Below are 17,438 nucleotides of genomic sequence, written 5' to 3' on the forward strand. Positions count from 1 at the left end.
GGGGAACTTTATCCTGCATGCGCATCCAGAGGAAATCCCGGCTCCCACCCACCACTCCCCAGTGTGGAGACGGGAAGGCAGCCTGGGGAAGGCAGGGAGAACACTCCCCCTCACCGTCCTGCGAGATCAGACTTTTAGGGGTTGGGGGCAGCGCGGGAAGTGCTTTGAAATGACAAGAGCTCCTGTCTAGGGATGACAAGGGAAATCACCCAGAATCCAGGGCGTGAGGGTGACAGTGGTCCCCCTCTCTTTTCGGGGAGGTCTGACAAACGAGGGGGGGGGTGTAGAGGCAATAAAACACAACAATCAAACCAACCTTTAAATAGCAACTTTTAAAAATATAAAAACAGCTCATTACAATGACTTTTCATTTTCTTTTTTTCTTCAGGAATCAACTTTCTTCTACCCTCACCCTCCCTTGTGGCTAGAGCCTTTAACAAGACACGGCAGATGCACATCCAAGACCCAGAGAAAGAGAGAAATTCTCCAGATGGCCCCTCCCCCACCTCAGAAAGGTACAGGGTGCTCGGCCAGTCTCCGTGGCCTCTCCGTGGCCTCTCCACGGCCTCTGGGTCATGTCAGGGGAGCTGCTAGCCTGGAGCAAGATCACTGAAGACCAGCAGTTTCCACTGGGGCCCCTTCCTCCCTTCTCACCAGACGGAATCACACATTATAAAATAATCCATAAAAATGCAGTATCAAAATTATCTTCCATATGCTACATCCATGGAGAGCCCACCACCAGGACTCACATCGGCCTTTAGCTTTTCCTTAAAAGAAGAAAAAAAAAGACCAAGAAGAAGAAGAAAAAAAAAATAATAATAAACCCAAGTCCTAATACCTCAGAACATTTTGGTACCAAAGTGGTACCTGCAGGAGACAATTTTTCTACCTGTAACCTGTTTGGGCTCCAAAGAGACTGAAAGCCGCAAGAAGTCACCACAGTGCCAAGACCGGTGTCCCCACCCGACCCCTGGTCCCCTCAGCCCTGTTGTGCTGCCCGGGGTGGGCGGGGGGGAGACTGTCCCTTCGGACTCACAACCCTTGCAGGTTGATTACACTTTTCCCCTCTAGGGAGAGAGGATGGGGTCAGAGGCAGGAAAGGGGGAGAAGGCATTTTTATAAAGGACATCAATTCTAATTCTTTTTATTAAAAAAAAAAAAAAAAAGCACCCACATCAGTTGCTATTTTTCTCTGGTAGCTCCCTGAGCTGAGTTGCTATGCTTTCCTCTAACTTTTTGTCCTTTGAAGGTTGTGTCCGAAGATCAAGAAGGGCCAGAGATGGGAGTTTCTTCGCGCCTCCACCTCCCATCACCATAACCAAGTGCGCACCAAAGAGAGAGCGAGCGAGTGAGCGAGGCGAGAAGGAAAGAGAGAGCAAGAGTCGGGCCCCTGAGAGAGAGGGAGGAGAGCGCAGGCGGCCACAGAGAATCCGACCTTCGTCAGCCTGACTGGCCACCGTGCAAGCCTTGCCCGGCTGCCCGTGCAACCTGCACGGGTCCCGACAGGCCTTGGGCTGCTCCCAAGTCCACAGGGAGGTGCGTTCGTCCCAGGGACCCCCCCTCCTCCTGGTCAGGCTGGTCACCAGCTGCAGCTCCCTTCCTCTGCCCCTCCACTCCCTCTCCATTTGGCTCCCCCTCCCTGCCTCCCCTTCCCAGATGGGGATGTCCCTTTAAAAAAAAAAAAAAAAGCCACCACCACGAGTGGGTTACAAATACAGCAGGCGAAGTACACAGCTAGCGTTTTCGGTGGGAAGGGGCCTCCTCCCCCACTGACCAGTCCGAGATAGAGGAGTCTGTTATTTACATTTTTCACAAATGTTGTGCGCTGCACAATCGGGAAAATGAGATCCCCCCCTCCCCCAGCACAAACACCTGGTCCACTCCAGTGTCCCCGACCCAGGGCAGGGGGACAGAGCAAAAGAGAGGGGAAGGAAAGATGGAGATTCACGAGGGCGTCTGTCAGGGGGCTGGAGCCCCAAGCCTCCAAAGAAATCTACTTGTAGCATCTGCCAGGGTTGTGGACAGGGAGGAGGAGAGACATCCATCAGAGTCCGTGAGACACAGGAGTCCATGCCCAGGGGTCCAGACCGTGGCGGGCGCGTCCTCTCGGCCTGCCGGAGCGCAGCCCTGGACCGCTCGGCTGCCCACCGCCGGCCTCCGCCAGCCTCGGGGCCCCTCGCGGGGTCGCCCTGTCACCGCCGAGTCTTTTTCTCCCAGAGTCTGACAGCCCAGTTAGAGTCCTTGTTTAGTAGATGACCTCATAAACCGTGGCCTTCTTGTCACCAGAGCCTGTTACAATATATTTGTCATCCGCCGAAATGTCACAACTCAAGACAGACGAGGATTCCTTGGACTGCAGGGGGAAGGCGAGGACAGGCAGGAGGGTGTGGGGAGGAAAAAAGGCAGAAATTCACTTTCTTGGTAAGCAGCACGATTTCCGCTGTCTGCGTCACATCCCGTCTGCCGGCCCCGGAGCTCCAACCCCAAGCGCACCCAGCACGGCCTCCCCCAAAGCAGCCTGGAGAGGCACTTTCGGGGACAGATGCCCCGTCCTTCGGCTTTTCCACCAGGAAAGGCTCATGACCAGGGCCCAGGGTGATCGTGGAGTTGTATGGCTCGAAAGAGAGCACTGGAGGACGAGCTTCTCCTCGGTTTCCAGACAGGAAGGAGCACCTCTGAGCAGGGCGTGGGCATCAGTGGGCCGGAGCCAGGAAGGGGACCTCCGCCCGACCCAAAGCGTCCAGTGTAACGAGGGTTACACGTGTGACATGCTGGACGCCACCCATTCCCAGCACAGATCCCGAAAGCGGCTTGTCGGCTGGGAGCACAGGAGCATACTGTGCGTGCATGCGTGCGGTCAAGACTATGTGTGAGAGCTGTATGTTGGAACCCAGATCTTGAAAAACCATGAAAAGCTCTCCCATCTCTTTCCAGACCCTTTCTCTCCTACCCCCCTCACTCCTTACACTGAGGTGTCGAGATGAAACACAAACTTACTTGAACATCAGGGAACACTGCTCTGAAAAGAGCTGCCCAGGGCACCTCCTGGGAGTGCTCAGGCCACAGGCCAGAGCCAAGAGCATGACTTAACTCCCCCTTGTTCTAGAAATCCCACTTAAAAGCCCTCACCCTATGGGTCAGACGCCCCCAGCTGCAGTGTGTGTCCCGCTGATGTGTCCCAGGCCTTGGCTCTGGGGAACCCACCCTGGATCCCCAGCACGTAGGGGCTGGAAGGGGCCATCCCCATCCCCATCCCCAGGGGCAGGCCCCAACCCGGGGCAGCGGCCGGGCAGTGGGCGGTACCTGGAATATGCTGGCTCCGTACGGCGTCCTCCAGGCGTTGAGGAGATTGTCTTTCCCAGTGCTCACGAACCACTTGCCTGCAGGCGGGAGGCAAAGGAGCGTCAGCTTGGGGCTGGCTGCCCTGAAAGCGAGACCCGCCCCAGACATGGCCGGCTGCCACGGAGATGTGGTGTCAACTGCCAGCCAGTGCTTAGTTAAGAGGCTCGGCTGGTGAGGGGCATTTCATAAGCGAGAGCCGTATCTGACTCACAGACCGCCCCCCCGCCCCCCTTGCCCAGAACACCTCTCTGCAATCACGGGGGAGGGGTGGGTGCAGCCGGGATGGAGAATGGTGGGATTTGCAGTAAATCACAGACATGACACTTCCCCAAAAGATTCTTTTTAAAGCTATCAGTGGAGTGAGCCTTCTCGGTTATATGACTAGAAGGCGGCAGAAAGTGCTAGAAATGGCAGAGCCCTGAGGTCTGGAGACCCAGCCAGCCACAGCCGGTGGCCGGCGAGCGCTCTTACTTGCAGGCTGCTCTGCCAGGCTCAGCCCGGGCTAACGTGCTATTGCTCTCCAAAGCCTCACGGGGGGCCCGGGCCACTCCCGGACAAAGACCCCCTGGCGTGCAGAGAGGATGAGGGGTGGCCAAGGTTTTGCAGCCAGTCCGGGGAGAAGCAGATCCAAGCCAGGGCTGTCAGCCATCAGAGCCCGCGGCCTCAGCCAGCGGAGGAACGGCCCCAAGGCTGAGTGCCCTTCCCCTGCCCCAGGCCCGCAAGGGCTGGCTCTGGCCTGCTGCTGTGTGTGCTTGGTGCCCTGTGGCCGTATCCGCATCCAAGGAATAAGGGTGGGAGGGGAGCGGGGGGAGACAGTGGTCGGGATCGGGAGGCTGGATTCCAAGATGCGGCTGGCGTGCGGGCTCTGCCTTGCTCTCAAGCTTTGGGCCCCTCGTCCGCGCAGAGGGCAGGCCGGGCTGCGCCGGCTCCCGGCTCCCCCAGGCTCACCGCAGTAGGCGAACTTGAGCGAGAGCACGCAGCTCTCGTGCAGGTGCAGCTGGTACTTGTCCGGCTTGGTGTGGTGTAGGACCTCCACGTTGCTGCTCTCCATGCCCACGGCCAGCCACTCCCCGGTGGGGCAGTAGCCCAGCGAGAAGATCTGCAGGGGGCGGCAGACCGGGCTCAGCTCCTCTGTCCCCCCGACCCTTCCCCCGGGGCCCCAGGGGCTCCTCAAAGGCCCTGCTCAGGGACCCCGAGGGCAGGGGCCCACCGCTCCCACTCCCATCACATCCCCACGTGCCATCTGCAAGGCAAAGCCCCTCTCCTCTCCCTCAGCCCTGGAATGCCTTGCAGGGGTGAGGAAGTAGAGGCTCAGAGAGGTTGCTGACTCTAGAAAGTAAGTGGTAAAGCCAGCATTCCAACTCTGAGATGGCACAGGCATTTCACTGTCCAAGTTACACAAGTTTCCCTGTGACTTTTGCCTTTCCTTAAGAAAAAAAGTGAATAAAACACTAAAATATTAAATATATAGTTAAAATATTTAAATAACACAAACAACAATGGAAAATAAGGCTACCTAACATTAACAGAGTATGTTCTATGAACCAGGCTACGGCTAAGGCTTTTAGAGGGACCATTTCAGGTGCTCACACCAGACCTGCGAGGTAGCTACTACCGTGCCCATCCCATGAGGGAGGAAAAACACCGGGGCCAAAGTGCTCAACAGTAGCATTGCTGAGAATCAGTTCTGAGCAGTTGGGTCAAGTACATCCAACTCCAGGGCCTTGTCGGTTCTAGTCTATTGCTGCTTCCTCCAGGAAGCCTTCCGAGGTAGCTCAGGGTGGTCACAGGTCCACTTGCAATGACCACCTGTGAGGGCCCCCGTGTCCCCTGACCCAGCCAGTGGGACCCCAGAAGGGAAGGGCACACGCTGGCCTGGGGGAGGGGAGGAGCGCACACACCTGGGAAGTGAAGTCATGCTGCTGCAGCTGCCGGCCCTCTCGCAGGTCCCAGGAACGCACGGTGTTGTCCAGGCCTCCAGTCCACAGCTTGGTGCCATCGTGGGAGATGTCTATGCAGCTGGCCCCATCCGTGTGGCCCTGGAACTGCCTACAAAGGCCAAGCAGGGAGAGGGGGGTGAGCCCTCCAGAACCACTGAGTGCTGAGGCTGGCTGTGTCTGAGCAGAAGAGGAAACGGAGGCCCAGAAGGGGGTGGCCCATGCACCCGCGGTCCTCTGGTGAGCTCGCAGCAGAGCCGGGCCTCCTCCCGACAGCCGACTCCGGGGCGGGCACGCCGCCCTGCACCGCCTTCACCATGCCCGCTTCACACCGGGGACACGGAGACATGGGCGCGGAGTGACTGGCACGGGGTCATAATGGGGGTAGGATTCCCACGGGGCCCCACGACAACCACCAAGTGACACTGCCCCCGACCTTCAAGTCCCAATGCCCTCCTTCCTCAGTTCTCTCCCTCTGCTTGTCTCCGACGCCCTGAATTCCACGCTCCCCTCCCCCCGGAGCCTTCTGCAGGGGAGCCCTCCAACCCCTGCCCACGCTGAGCACCTGACCCACGGCTGCCCCCTCGCACAGGGCAGGCCTGGCTGTCTCCTCACCCGGGGGTCCTCGCCCACTCTGATGTGTCCATCCCACTGCCAGAAGCACCCCGGACGGGTCCCCGTTACGACCAGCGCGACCTTCCCGAGGACGAGGCTCCCCTGCTCCCTCGCGCAGCCTCACCTGACCAGGGTCTGGTTGTGCAGGTCCCACACGGCGATGTTACCGTCGCTGCAGCAGGAGAAGCAGACTTTGGCGTCGGGGCTGATGGCCAGGGCGTAGCAGGCAGGAGCCGAGGACGTCAGCTCGGCCTTGATGCGGGGTGTGGGCGAGGCCAGGTCCCAGATGGTGAGCGTGCTGGCCTCGCCGCCCACGATGAGCGTGCGCCCGTCAGGCAGCAGCTTGCAGGAGCGGATGTAGTTGTCCCTGTTCTGGAGGGAGAAGGGGCAACATGGAGCTCTGCCCGCCCCTCCTCCCAGGGACCAGAAGAATCACATCGGGCGACACCGGGCGCCCTCGCCACCCTCCCACCCCTGCTTGCTCACATCCCGCCCTCGCTCCCGGCAGCTGCCAGACCGTCCCCTCCCTCATCCACAACCCTTCAATCTTTTGTGCATTTCTGCACAAACTCTGGGAAGCTCGCTGTCTCCACTTAAGGATGGTAAGTAAAGCCAGGGCTCAGGGGTCAGCCAGCCTGCTCGGCTGCCCAGCCAGGCTGCCCCTCCGCCGGCTAGAGGAGATGCCTGAGGTCCTGGGGCCTCACCAGGCAGTCCAGCTGGGAGATGGGGCTCTTGCTGCCCGGCTGGCTGATGTCCCAGATCTTCACGCAGCCCTTGCCACCTGTATAGACGTGCCGCGTGGGGTTGCTGATGGTCACGGCGCACACCACCTCCCCATGGCTCAGTGTGTTGATCTGCCGGGCATGGCGTGGGATGCCGGGGCCTGCCAGGGCATCGTGGGGGAAGGGCACGGGCTGCATCTGCCCATCGGCACTCACGTGGAAAGAGTACGCTCTGAAAGGGAGAACCGTCCCTTCCGTCATCCCCAATCCTCTCAGTTCCCACGAGTCCTCCCAGGTCACACGGCACCACCCTGACTGGCCCACGTCTGGGTCCCACCCCCAAATCTTAGGGAACCCAGTCACCCCAACCTCCCTGGCCTGGTTCTACCAGGGTAGAGGACTGCTTAACATGCCAGCCTTGACTTCTGCTCCTGCTCCCGTATACCCTTGGCTCCAGATTGCGTTTCCTACCATCTATAAATGCCCATGGAAAGGGTTCAGCTTGAATGTTACCTCCTCCTTTACAAGCCCAGGGTAACAGGGAGGGAAAGAGGTGTGCCCCCCCAGGAGGAATCATGGAGTACACATCGGAGCCGGGGGTAAGCCAGCACGGTCTACCTGCTGTTCTAGGCTGGGGGTGCTTCCAGCAGCTCCAACCCAGCGGGGCTCCTGAGGCCAGGGCCGCTCACGTCATTTGGCTGTGGAGGCCCCATCAACTGCGGCGTTCCCATCCCCAGTTCCCCACTCAGCGGGAGCCCCAGGGCTGGTCAGGAGTGTGGCCAGGCAGCCGTCTCCTGCGGCTACAACCTGGTCTGTGAGTACCTCTAGCGGGCAGACACCTTCTCGAGGGGAGGTCGGCCAGGGCTGGGGAGAGGGCTGGGGGGTTGTGTGCTTTCCCCAGCTAGCATGCAGCAAGCACAGCCAGAACTTACGGTTTCCCACCAGGAATGGAGGCGAGGCTTGAGGGCAGGCCGGTGGCCCTCATGGGAGGGTGAGGGTCAAAACCAACCTGCAAGGCAAGACCAGGCCAGCCCTTAGTGAGGGAGGCTGCCCCGCAGCCCCCGCCCCGGCCTCTTCCTTCACCACTTCCTAGGTCCTGCCCACAGCGCTGCCTCTTCAAAACCCGGAAGACAGAGCAGAGCCTGCTGTCTCAGAGAAAAAACAGGCCCAGCAGGCCAGGTGTCTTGCCCAGGACAGTGGGAGGGACAGCGTGACAGTCCAGACCCACCAACTCTGAGCCAGTATTCTCGAGCCCCACACCCGCAGCTCTCCCTGCTCCACCAGGCAGAGCTGATCCGGCCGCACTTCATTCTCTCCCCTGGTGCCCAGTGGGCCCGTCATCTCAGAGAGAGGAAGCCACCCAGGAGAGAAACTGTCTCCTGAGAAAGAACCCCTCTCTGCCGACCCAAATCTGAACTCATTCTCGGTATATAGCAAGCAGCCTCATTTACCAAACCCAGGCTACGTGGAAGTCACTGGACAGCTTTTGGGATTCCCATCCCCACAAAGCCCAGAAAAAGAGAGAGCAGCCCCACTTTCCAGATGGAAAAAGACGGCCTGGGTGGGCGGCGGGGGGGTGCTGAGTTGTATGAGGTCACATGATGACTAACAGGCCAAGTGGGGGTGGGGCCCAGGTCTGCTGACCCCAAAGCCTCTGTCCCGTTCTTTTTCTAATAAACACTCCGCCCCAGAGGCAGCTGCCTGACAACCCCCACCAACTCCCCACTCCTTGCCCCATCCCCCCAAAAGGAGCCAAAAGGTCTACGTACAGCTCCAAAGCTCACCATTGGCGATCGGCCGTAGGCGGCGGCGGCCGCAGCGGCGGCCGCACTCATCTGTGGTGGGATGTTGTGCAGGCCGGCGTAGGCGCTCGGGCTGGTGAGCGAGCCGTTCATCTCGTGGTGGCTCATCATGGCAAAGGGGGCCGCGTAGGAGCTGGTGATGGAGATGGGCGTGCGCAAGGCCGAGGCTGCAAGGAGGCGGGCGTCAGCCAGGGGAGACCCTCAGGGGGAGTGGGCCTACCCCTCCTTCCAGGACAAAGCTCAGGCCACCAGAATGCCTCCCAGCCCAGCAGCAATCCTTCCTGCACTCGAAAGCTGCCTGCTCCAGGCCGTCCTCTTGGACTGAACCCATCTAACTGGGATCCTGGTCTTCGCGGTCCAAGCAGGTTCAAGCTGAGAGATATGCCCACCTCTTTTTACACAGCAGGACATGGAGGCCCAGAAGGGGGTTGTTGGGAGTCTCAAGGAACTAATGACACACATGGGGACAACCTGTCTGAAGCTCCTTCCACATGCCGAGTCCAATGGTGGCCCCAGTAAGCCCTTGCCATCAGTTCTGACACATCAGGTGTCCACGTCCTCCTCAAACCTGACCGTGGAGTCCCCCTGGAGGCAGGCCCCGGGACAGCCCCAACTCCCCCATACTTCCTAGTGCTCTGGCCTAGCTGTGCAGCTCCAGCCCTGGCCCGCGGTAGACCCCACCCCTCCAGCGCCGTCGCCCCAGCCCCTTCGTGCCTACCCATTATACCTATCGGGTCCATGCCTGGAGGCTTGCCTGGCATCGACCGGAGCCCTGGGGTCGTGCTGGTGCCTGGAGTCGGGGCATCGTTCCTCGGAGTAGGTGTGTTGGACTTGAGCCCAGGGGTGGAGGATTTGTCGTTCTGAATAGGGAAGACATGAAGATTCCTTTTTCTCGAGAGCTGGGCATTTGGAGCTGGCCACGACACCCAGTGCGGGCTCCAGTTCTGAATCTTCTGCCCCACGGCCCCTCAATTCTTGCCCAGCCTTATTTGTCAGAGACAGTGGTGATCGTTCCCATTTTATGGATGCAGTAACCAAGGCTCGGAAACATTAACTGGTAGCACAGGGCCCAGCCAGTAAGTGGGAAAGCCAGTATTTGAACTGGGGCCAAACCCCAATCCATGTTCTTTGTAATCCACCCCTCCACCCTCCAATTATGACCACTCCAGCTTGTCCCTTTCCAGAATCTTCTCCCTCCACCCCCGCCTGCCCCAGCCCTCCACTTCCGTGGCACTGGTGGCAGACCCCACATACATGACCAAGGTCTTTGGTCTTGGAGGAAGGTGTGCTGCTGGAGGAGGCTACTGAGGCGGGGCTGGTGGGGGCATCCTTTTTCAGGCCGCGGGCCTTGTCCAGCCCGTTTTCAGGAGGGGAGTGTGCCGGGCTGACCCGGGGCGTCGCTGGGTCCTAAAAGCACAAGGGATGCAGAGATGCACTGACAGCAACAACCAGCCTGGAGTCTTCCCTGCGCTGGGGACGGGCCGGGAGCGCACACAGCTGACGGGGAGAGGACCTGGGCTGAGAGAGACTGGGGGCCCCAAAGTCGGGGGCGACTAGTTCCCAATGATCTCGTCTCACCCCTTCATCCCACAGATGGGGAGACTGGGGCCTGGTGGGGGTGGGGGATGGTGACCAGCCCAGGATCAGACACAAGTTCAGGACTCAAATCTGGGCAGTGGGGCCTCTTGGCCTCATGCAGCTCCAGGTCCTCCTTCCCTGCTGAGGCAGATCCCAAAGGACTCACAACCCCTACCCTCAAGATCCTGGGAAGTGGTGGGGAGAACAGAGCTGACCTGGAGGACCAGGGGGAGCAGGAGCTGGCCCTCGCCTGCGTTCTCTCCCCTGGGCTCCCATCCTAGCAACCCCGGCCACCATGCAGCCAAGCCCTGTCCTCCTCCTCCTGACCAGCCGAATGCCTCGCTGCCCTGTTCTGACTGCCAGCCACATTGGATGGAGCAGTAGCTGGGACACAACAGCTCCCAGCCAGGGGAGGAGCCGCCTCAACCCCCCCAAACTGAGCACGCTGCAACCTGGGCCTGTCCGTGCTCACCTCGTTGGAAACATCCACCACCAGATCGTCACTCTTGTCCCCGTCACTGTCCTGCAACCGAGAGAGAAACCAGTCAGGGGCCACCCCCACCACACCCCCAGGCAGAACCTGAAGCACCCCCTGCTTCCACCAGCTGGAATCTGAACCCAGGGCCAAACCCCACAGTCCACGCGCTCTCCCCTCTGGCCCACCGACGTCGGCCGTCTGCTCGCCCAGCCCCCTAGCCCTGTTCCGGGTCACTGCGCTCCATGCCCACTGGCAGCCTCACCCACACCTGCCCCATCACACTTGGCTCCTTCCAGCAGCTTCACAGCCACCATCACGGACGAGGAAGCGTGCTAGCCTCACGTCATCACTTCCGCCACTCTGTGTGGGACGGGTGATCGCCTCGTCTCCCAGAAATGCAGCCGAGGCACTTGGGTGACACGTCCAGAGCCGCAAGAAGCAAAGCATGGCCCCCTTCCCTGGGTCTCAGCTCTCATCCGAACAGCCTGGCCCATAGCAGATACCGTGACCACACGGTAGGCTCAAAGTGTGGGGGCATGCGGGATGGCCCCCTGGAGCAGATTGGGGATTCTGGGAGGGCCGTGATGGCAGCATGGGGCCCCCTGGCCTGTGTGTGTGGGGCACCCACAGTTCTCAGGCACTCCCCGTCCTGGCTGTGGCCCACGTGCTCACAGTGTGGATGTATGAACCTATGCCACCACCCCCCCCCCCCCCCCCCGGGCCAGAAAACCCAGCCCGCCCCCACCCGTGCCTCTGACTCACCCACGAGTCAGGCCTGTGGGTTCTCCCACACCCCAGCCCCCACCACCGACCCCATGCTGCCCAGTAGACGTACGTATCGGCTCAGACTATCCTTCTCCTCTGCTTTCCGCTTCTTGGCTTCCATGCTGTAGTCTGCAGAGCCCCGGTGCTTCTCACTGGCCCGGAGGCTTTCAGAGGGCGACACGGAGTTATTCTGGAAACCAGAAGGAGATTCAGTGTGAACATACCATGCACACCAAGACATAAGCTCAGCGCAGGGGTCTCAAGAGGTCAGTGGAGGTGTTGTGTGTGTCCTGCAATCCTCCACTCCATCGGAGCCTTACCAGGGAAGCCTTCCCAGCAATCCAGACTCTCTGCGGGGGAACCCTGGGAGCACAATTCTCTTTTGTAGCCACGACGCTGCTATTAAGTAAATAGGCTTATACTGAGCTCTCTGCCTTCTGGCCTGTGGGACTTTATGTTCTAGGAGGGCCGGATCACCCCTCCTTCACCACCCACCTTGGGCCAGCCATGTACATTTGCTCAAAGAAGGGATAAGCAAAATTTGCACTGAGTCTTGAAAGATGGGTCTCAGAGGACACACAGGGGCCACGTCCAATACTTCATCTGCTGACCCCGACTGGAATGGAGAGATTGACAGGGAGGGAGGACGTCGGGTTGCCAATAGGCCTTCTACGTGTAGGTGGGCAACTTGGCGTTTTGTATGAACATCCTATTCCTCCATCACCGGGTCTCAAGCACTTCAGAGAAAGAGCAGTGTTAGAAAGAAACAAGAATTGCAACTTCATGAAGCCTTTCCCTCTGCAAGGTGGGAAAAGGCATAAAGGCAGGTGGAATCATTCTCTTTGTAACGATGGGAATGCAGGGGCCCCGAGAGGTTGGGAGACGTGCCCAAGGCACCCCAGGGGAGGCATCGTGAAGGAAACCCGAGCTGCTCAGGCCTGGAAGGGTCTAATGAATTCTCCCTTCAAATTCCAAAGCAAGCAAGCCCAGCAATAGTTTGGAATGCAAGGCCTGGGAAGAGCAGGGCTGGGCCGGTAGACCAAGCTGGAACAGCACGGGCAGGAGGAGAGCATCCCACAGAGGATGGGGTCCGGCTGACTCAGGGCGCTAGCGGTGGCCAGGAACGGCCCCCACGGTGTGGCTGGCGGCACCGGGCTAGGGAGCAGGGACAGAGGATCTACCTGCAGCGGTACCCGCCAGAAAACCTGTGCCCTCCGGGCTGGGGCCGGGACAGTATCAGAACCGGCGCCCCTCTAGGGGGCTGCTGAGGTCTACTCCTTTCTAAGGGACCAAACTACACCTTCCTTCATCACTCAGCACTCACCCCCCGCCTTTCCTGAGCACCCACCCTAGATCAGGCCCAGGGCTGGGTGCCAGGGATAGGGGAAGGAGCCAGACACAGCCCCTGCTCTCCCAGGGTGCACAGTCGGACTGCAGGGCAGGGGAAGTCCAGTCCAGCCACATCCCCATGCAGCGTGGACGTGCAGGACACGGCCACGCGGGGACACAGAGGGCCGTGGGCAGAGAAGGACATCGAAAGGCGGGCGGGGGCGGGAGGGAGGAATGAGCCTCCACTTCACGTCTCCCCCACTTTCTTGGAGACCATTCCCTGGCGTTGGGGGGGGCGGGAGGGGAGGACAGTGTGGAAACCACAGAACTTCATTTCCTTTCCTAAGCTGGTTTCTGGGCAGCCCTTCCCTGCCAAGTTTCTGCCTGAAGCAAATTAAAATGGCAGAGTTATCAAGCCTTGAAGAAAAAATGGAGGTTCTAATGGAAGTGCAGCTCAGCCTTGCCCACAGCCGTGCGGGAGCGGCGGCGAGGCGCACACAGCCGCAATTCAATTAGCTGCTGCGAGCGCCCGCAGAAAAATCAGCGGCATTTCATTTCCTCCGACGGCCACCCCGCGCTAAGCAGCGAGGCTCCGGGGCCCTCTCCTCCCGGGCGGGCGGGGAGCGGGGAGCAGGGCGCGGGGGGTGGCGCGCGGCTGCTCGGGTTTCTCCTTGCGACCCGGTACGTGGCTCGGAGAACAGCGAGCTCTTTCTTCTCCTGCAGTCAGGCTGAAAACCCTCGCTGCTACTGGAGAGAGTCATGTCAGGCATTTAGCGGCATCGATCCAGCCCGCCTCTGGCTGGCAGGCGGCCAAAAAACTAAGTATTTTTTATTGCTTCGGCGAGGCAAGGAAATATGAATGAAGCTACCTCTAATTGGACTCCAGACTAACCCCTCTGGGACAGCTTCCAGCCTGTGCAGCCGTCCCCCTCCCGCTCGTCCGCGGCCCTGTCCTTCCTGCGGGGGCCTCATCTGTTGACAACCTGGTTTGCAGAGGGCTGCTCGCTGCAGGTTGCACAGCGTCGGCCGCCGCGGCCACAGGCGGACAAGCCCTGCTGCCTCGCCCGCACCGGGCCCGGGACAGATGGCGGCTTGACTCCTTCCCACCGGACTCCCCCGAGTCTGCCGTGCAAGGGTGTGGACCAGAGCTGCGGAGTGAGGAGCTCTGCTCTTGGGGGGTTCCCCGGGGGATTCTTTTAGCAGAAAGCTTTCGCAGACTGGGGCACAAAGCCAAATGCAAACAGCAATGGGGAGGAGGACGATGTGAAGACAGAGGGCGTCAGGCGTCAAACCCTTGTGTCACTCGGCAGCGGGTGCTTGTTAACCGGGTCACCTCCCGGATGCTGGGTGCTCTTGTGAGGGGGCTTCCTGACTAAGCGGGGAGGCTTGGCTGGGCAGGAATATGGCCGTGGCACAGATACAGAAACTGAAGCTCAAAGAGGCCAAGAGAGCCACCCGGCGTCCCATGAAGCCAGGACCAGACCCAGGCCTGGAGGGGTCCAGTCCACCCCCCACTCCTATCTAGGCCTACCACCTCTCCAAAAATGCCACCTTCTGAGGATCAACGCTAAAGCAATCAAAATGGATTTTCAGCTTCAGTTTTTCCTTTCTGATATACTGAGCCATTGCCGGGCCCAAACGTGCACCTGGATTTCTGAGCACGTCGGCAAGTCGAGAGGGGACGAGAGCACTATTGCTAATTGGGATCAGCCTGGTGGAGGGCTGGGCGGGAAGGGGGTCGGGATGGAGCTGCCCGAGGAAGCTGCCGTCTAGATGGTTAGTTAACTGCCTGACCTTCCAAGTCCTACTTAACACGAGGTAATAACCAAAGCCATCCTCACAGATTAGATGGCCCCAGATACAAGGACAGCGATGAGGAATGAAATAGCTTTGCTAATCGCTGGAGGATTTTTTTTATCCAGACTCCACTGCGCTTATTCAGAAGGCTTATTCACTTGAAACAGAACCTCTGAGCCTCAGTGTGATCAGAAAGATTTACAACAAATCTCAGAGCTGGCAGACATGCAGAATGCCTGGCCTTAATGCTTGCTTGCTAGCACTTTCCTAAACCGAGTTTAAGCCCAGAACACAGAGAAACCTCGGGCGTTCGGAGGAAGGGAGGAGGATACAGGATCAGACAGGGGACAGCCAACTTGGGAGGAGGGAAGCGACCCTGCCCAGGACACAGGACCCCCAGGCTGCTTACGGAGGCCTGGTGACTCCACAGACTGGCCAGCTGACCTCTCTGGTTAATCACCACTCATAAAAAAGAGGGTTAGAGCTCACTTAAAGCTACTCATTTGCCAAATGATGGACAGAAAGCCTGGAGAGACCCCCCCCACCCCAGGATCCCACCTGCTCCGCCCCCCGCACCCCAAACACACTCCACACGCTCCAGAGTGCTGACACTTACCGCGCTGGATTCTCTTTCTTTGGGGACGGAAGGCCCGGACAGAAGGAGGGTCAGGCCCCCCAAGAGAAACAGACAAAAAAAAAAAAAAAGAAAAGGAAAAAGGTCAGTCTCACACAGCTGGCTTTTATGCTTTGCTAGTGGACGGGTTTTAAAATGGGCAGCAGGCCTAGCTGAGTCACTTGGGGTCAGCCAAGGCAGGGCCATTAGGTGACATTTCCCACTCCCGCAAATTAACCGCCCCAGTCCCCCACGCTCCCCCTGGCCACCAGTCCTGCGTGGGCCGGTCGGGGGTGGGGGGGTGGGGGCTGTGGCCCTGCTCTGCCTGACACACCACGAAGGGCACCCAGATCCCTGGTCAACACTTTTTAAAGCCACCAGCTTGCAAAGGATCTGGGTATTGAGCATGTTGTTGTTTAAAAGGAACTGAGGGAGTGGGTTTTGTTGGTTTTTTTAACTAACACCATTCTATGCGTCTTTGCGGAGAAGCCCGGTCATCCTGCACAGCAGCTGAGCACTAGCTCCCTGATTCTCCTCTCAGCTGTGAGGACACCTCTCCTCTGCCAAGTGCACCAGCCCTCTGCAGGGACATGCAACTCAGTCTCTGCTTCCCACACTCCGCTACCGCCCTGGCGCCCTGGCCTGGGCCGGATACCCTGGTCAACAGCCAAAGGCCAATCAAATCATGGTGTACACCTTCAACTTACACCATTTTGTATGTCAATTCTATCTCAATAAAACGGGGAAAAAAGTGTCTAAGGGCAGACACCACACAAGTTGGCAACTTTTGGAAAGGGCCTGCCAGGGAGCCCTGACTTTTCCTTCCCCGACAAACTATGCCCTCTTGGGCCCTAGTGGGCGCAGCTTCCAGGGTCCTCACGGTAAGGGCCCGGTGAAGGGGGCGGGCGTTCTCATTCCAAGTATTCCCAATCATCTCCCTGCAGTAGAGTGATGGCTATCTCTGCTTAAAGACAGTCGACTTGCAAGTCTTTACTTGAGCGCCAACTGTGTACCTTTTCCAAGGCACCTACGCTGGTGACACACATCCCCTAAGTTAAAAGCCAGGAACTTGGCCCCTGTTCTTGAAGGACTAATGATCTTGGTGAAGACAAGACATTCTCCACAGGCAGGCTACAAGAGGACAGCAACCTAGGGCTCATTCTTGGGACCCTAGCTCTTCAACTCTCCTGGGAATTGGAAAAAGGTCCCCAGCACAGACTGGAAGGCATCTTGAAGGAATGGGCCTGGGCTGGCCCTTTAAGGATGGGTAGCATGTAGCTGGGAGGATGGGAGGACGCACAAGAGGTCTTCCGGGCCGGAGAACACCCGGTACATAGCAGGGATTGAGGGGTAGTCATGGAGGGGGGCAGTGGGGCTCCGATTTCCATGTACCAGGAATTCGACAGATAGCACCACATCTTTTGCTAACTCCTGGCCCCAGGGTGACAACATTTGCTGTGTCCCCTCGCAGTAGGACCTACAGGACACCCCCCCTGCCCCCACCCCCAGCCCAGCCCTGCCCTCTGCCCCAGCTCTGGGCCGCACCTCTGTGGTCCAGCTCATGGTGGTTCTTCTCGTCCTTCACCGTCAGGTGGGCCTGGCTGCCCAGGGCGCCAAGTGCCAAGAGCCCGGCGCTGCTCCCCGTCACCGGGGGGATCCCTGGGGGCTGGAGGCCTGACGGGTGGGGTGGCAACTGGACCGGGGGGCCGTGCGTGGCGTGGGAGAGGTGCTGGGCCTGGAGCTGCTGTTGCTGCAATGAAGTGGGTGGTGAGCACAGCTGAGCGGGGACGGCGGGGGAGGCCGCTGGGGGGTGGGGAATGCCCCCAAACCCTGTACCCCCAGCTCAGTCCACATTCTGTCTGGCTGAAGCAAGTCTGTTAACCGACGGCAATTTAGGCACAAGACTTTTGTCTTCAAACTCTCCACCCTTCCCCCCACCCCAGTTTCAAGACAGAATTCCTCAGTGTACATTTCCAAGCCCGAGATAAAGAAAGCATGCATTTAAGAACCAAAGAATCATCAGGGCTCCCTCTCTGTTAAGGGGGATCCATTTTTAAGCGAGCAGTCACACTTGCTCATGCTTGCATGCCTTCCAACATTCGCAGCCAGGGGCTCCCACCCTGCGCCTGTAACCTGGGAAGCTTCCCGAATTCTCAGGAACTCCAGGCTGGCTGGCTGAGCCAGGGCCAGGCCACAGAAGAAAACCCCTGAGATCAAGGGGAGCTTGGGGCCAGTGGAACGAGAGCTGATGTCGGCGGACATCAGAGCGGAGATCAGAGTGACAAGAGTGGAGGTTTGGCACTTGACGGACCAGGATTCAAATCCCGACTCTGGTACTTCCTAGCTGTGTGACTCCAGGCAGGTCACTCATTAAGTGATCTCACAACAACCGCTAACATTTACCAGAGGGCTTACAATGTCCCCCCCCCCCCCCCCCCCCCCCCCCCCCCCCCCCCC

At 59.2% G+C, this 17,438-nt stretch overlaps 1 protein-coding gene across 8 annotated transcripts in view; it reads right to left on the bottom strand.

Annotated features, from left to right (window-relative positions):
• Nucleotides 1-299: 299 nt before the first annotated feature.
• The window catches only part of TLE3 (TLE family member 3, transcriptional corepressor), a 47,144-nt gene continuing 30,005 nt past the window's right edge, over nucleotides 300-17,438 (bottom strand). For 2 of the 8 annotated variants that reach the window (XM_032417295.1, XM_032417290.1), the window contains exons 7-20: nucleotides 16,527-16,731; nucleotides 14,985-15,001; nucleotides 11,313-11,432; nucleotides 10,472-10,522; nucleotides 9,676-9,828; nucleotides 9,149-9,281; nucleotides 8,404-8,588; nucleotides 7,552-7,628; nucleotides 6,602-6,851; nucleotides 6,022-6,269; nucleotides 5,247-5,394; nucleotides 4,294-4,444; nucleotides 3,307-3,383; nucleotides 300-2,356 (exon numbers count right to left, since the gene is read on the bottom strand). In XM_032417295.1, the coding sequence (XP_032273186.1) occupies nucleotides 2,249-2,356; nucleotides 3,307-3,383; nucleotides 4,294-4,444; nucleotides 5,247-5,394; nucleotides 6,022-6,269; nucleotides 6,602-6,851; nucleotides 7,552-7,628; nucleotides 8,404-8,588; nucleotides 9,149-9,281; nucleotides 9,676-9,828; nucleotides 10,472-10,522; nucleotides 11,313-11,432; nucleotides 14,985-15,001; nucleotides 16,527-16,731 (1,923 nt within the window). In that variant the 3' untranslated portion in view covers nucleotides 300-2,248. Of the gene's footprint in view, nucleotides 2,357-3,306; nucleotides 3,384-4,293; nucleotides 4,445-5,246; nucleotides 5,395-6,021; nucleotides 6,270-6,601; nucleotides 6,852-7,551; nucleotides 7,629-8,388; nucleotides 8,589-9,139; nucleotides 9,282-9,675; nucleotides 9,829-10,471; nucleotides 10,523-11,312; nucleotides 11,433-14,984; nucleotides 15,002-16,526; nucleotides 16,732-17,438 lie in introns of all 8 variants that reach the window. The other 6 variants (XM_032417293.1, XM_032417288.1, XM_032417294.1 and 3 more) reach the window with 3 other exon arrangements.

The sequence above is a fragment of the Phoca vitulina genome, unplaced genomic scaffold (genome assembly GCF_004348235.1).
Source record: "Phoca vitulina isolate PV1807 unplaced genomic scaffold, GSC_HSeal_1.0 scaffold20, whole genome shotgun sequence".
NCBI lineage: Eukaryota > Metazoa > Chordata > Mammalia > Carnivora > Phocidae > Phoca > Phoca vitulina.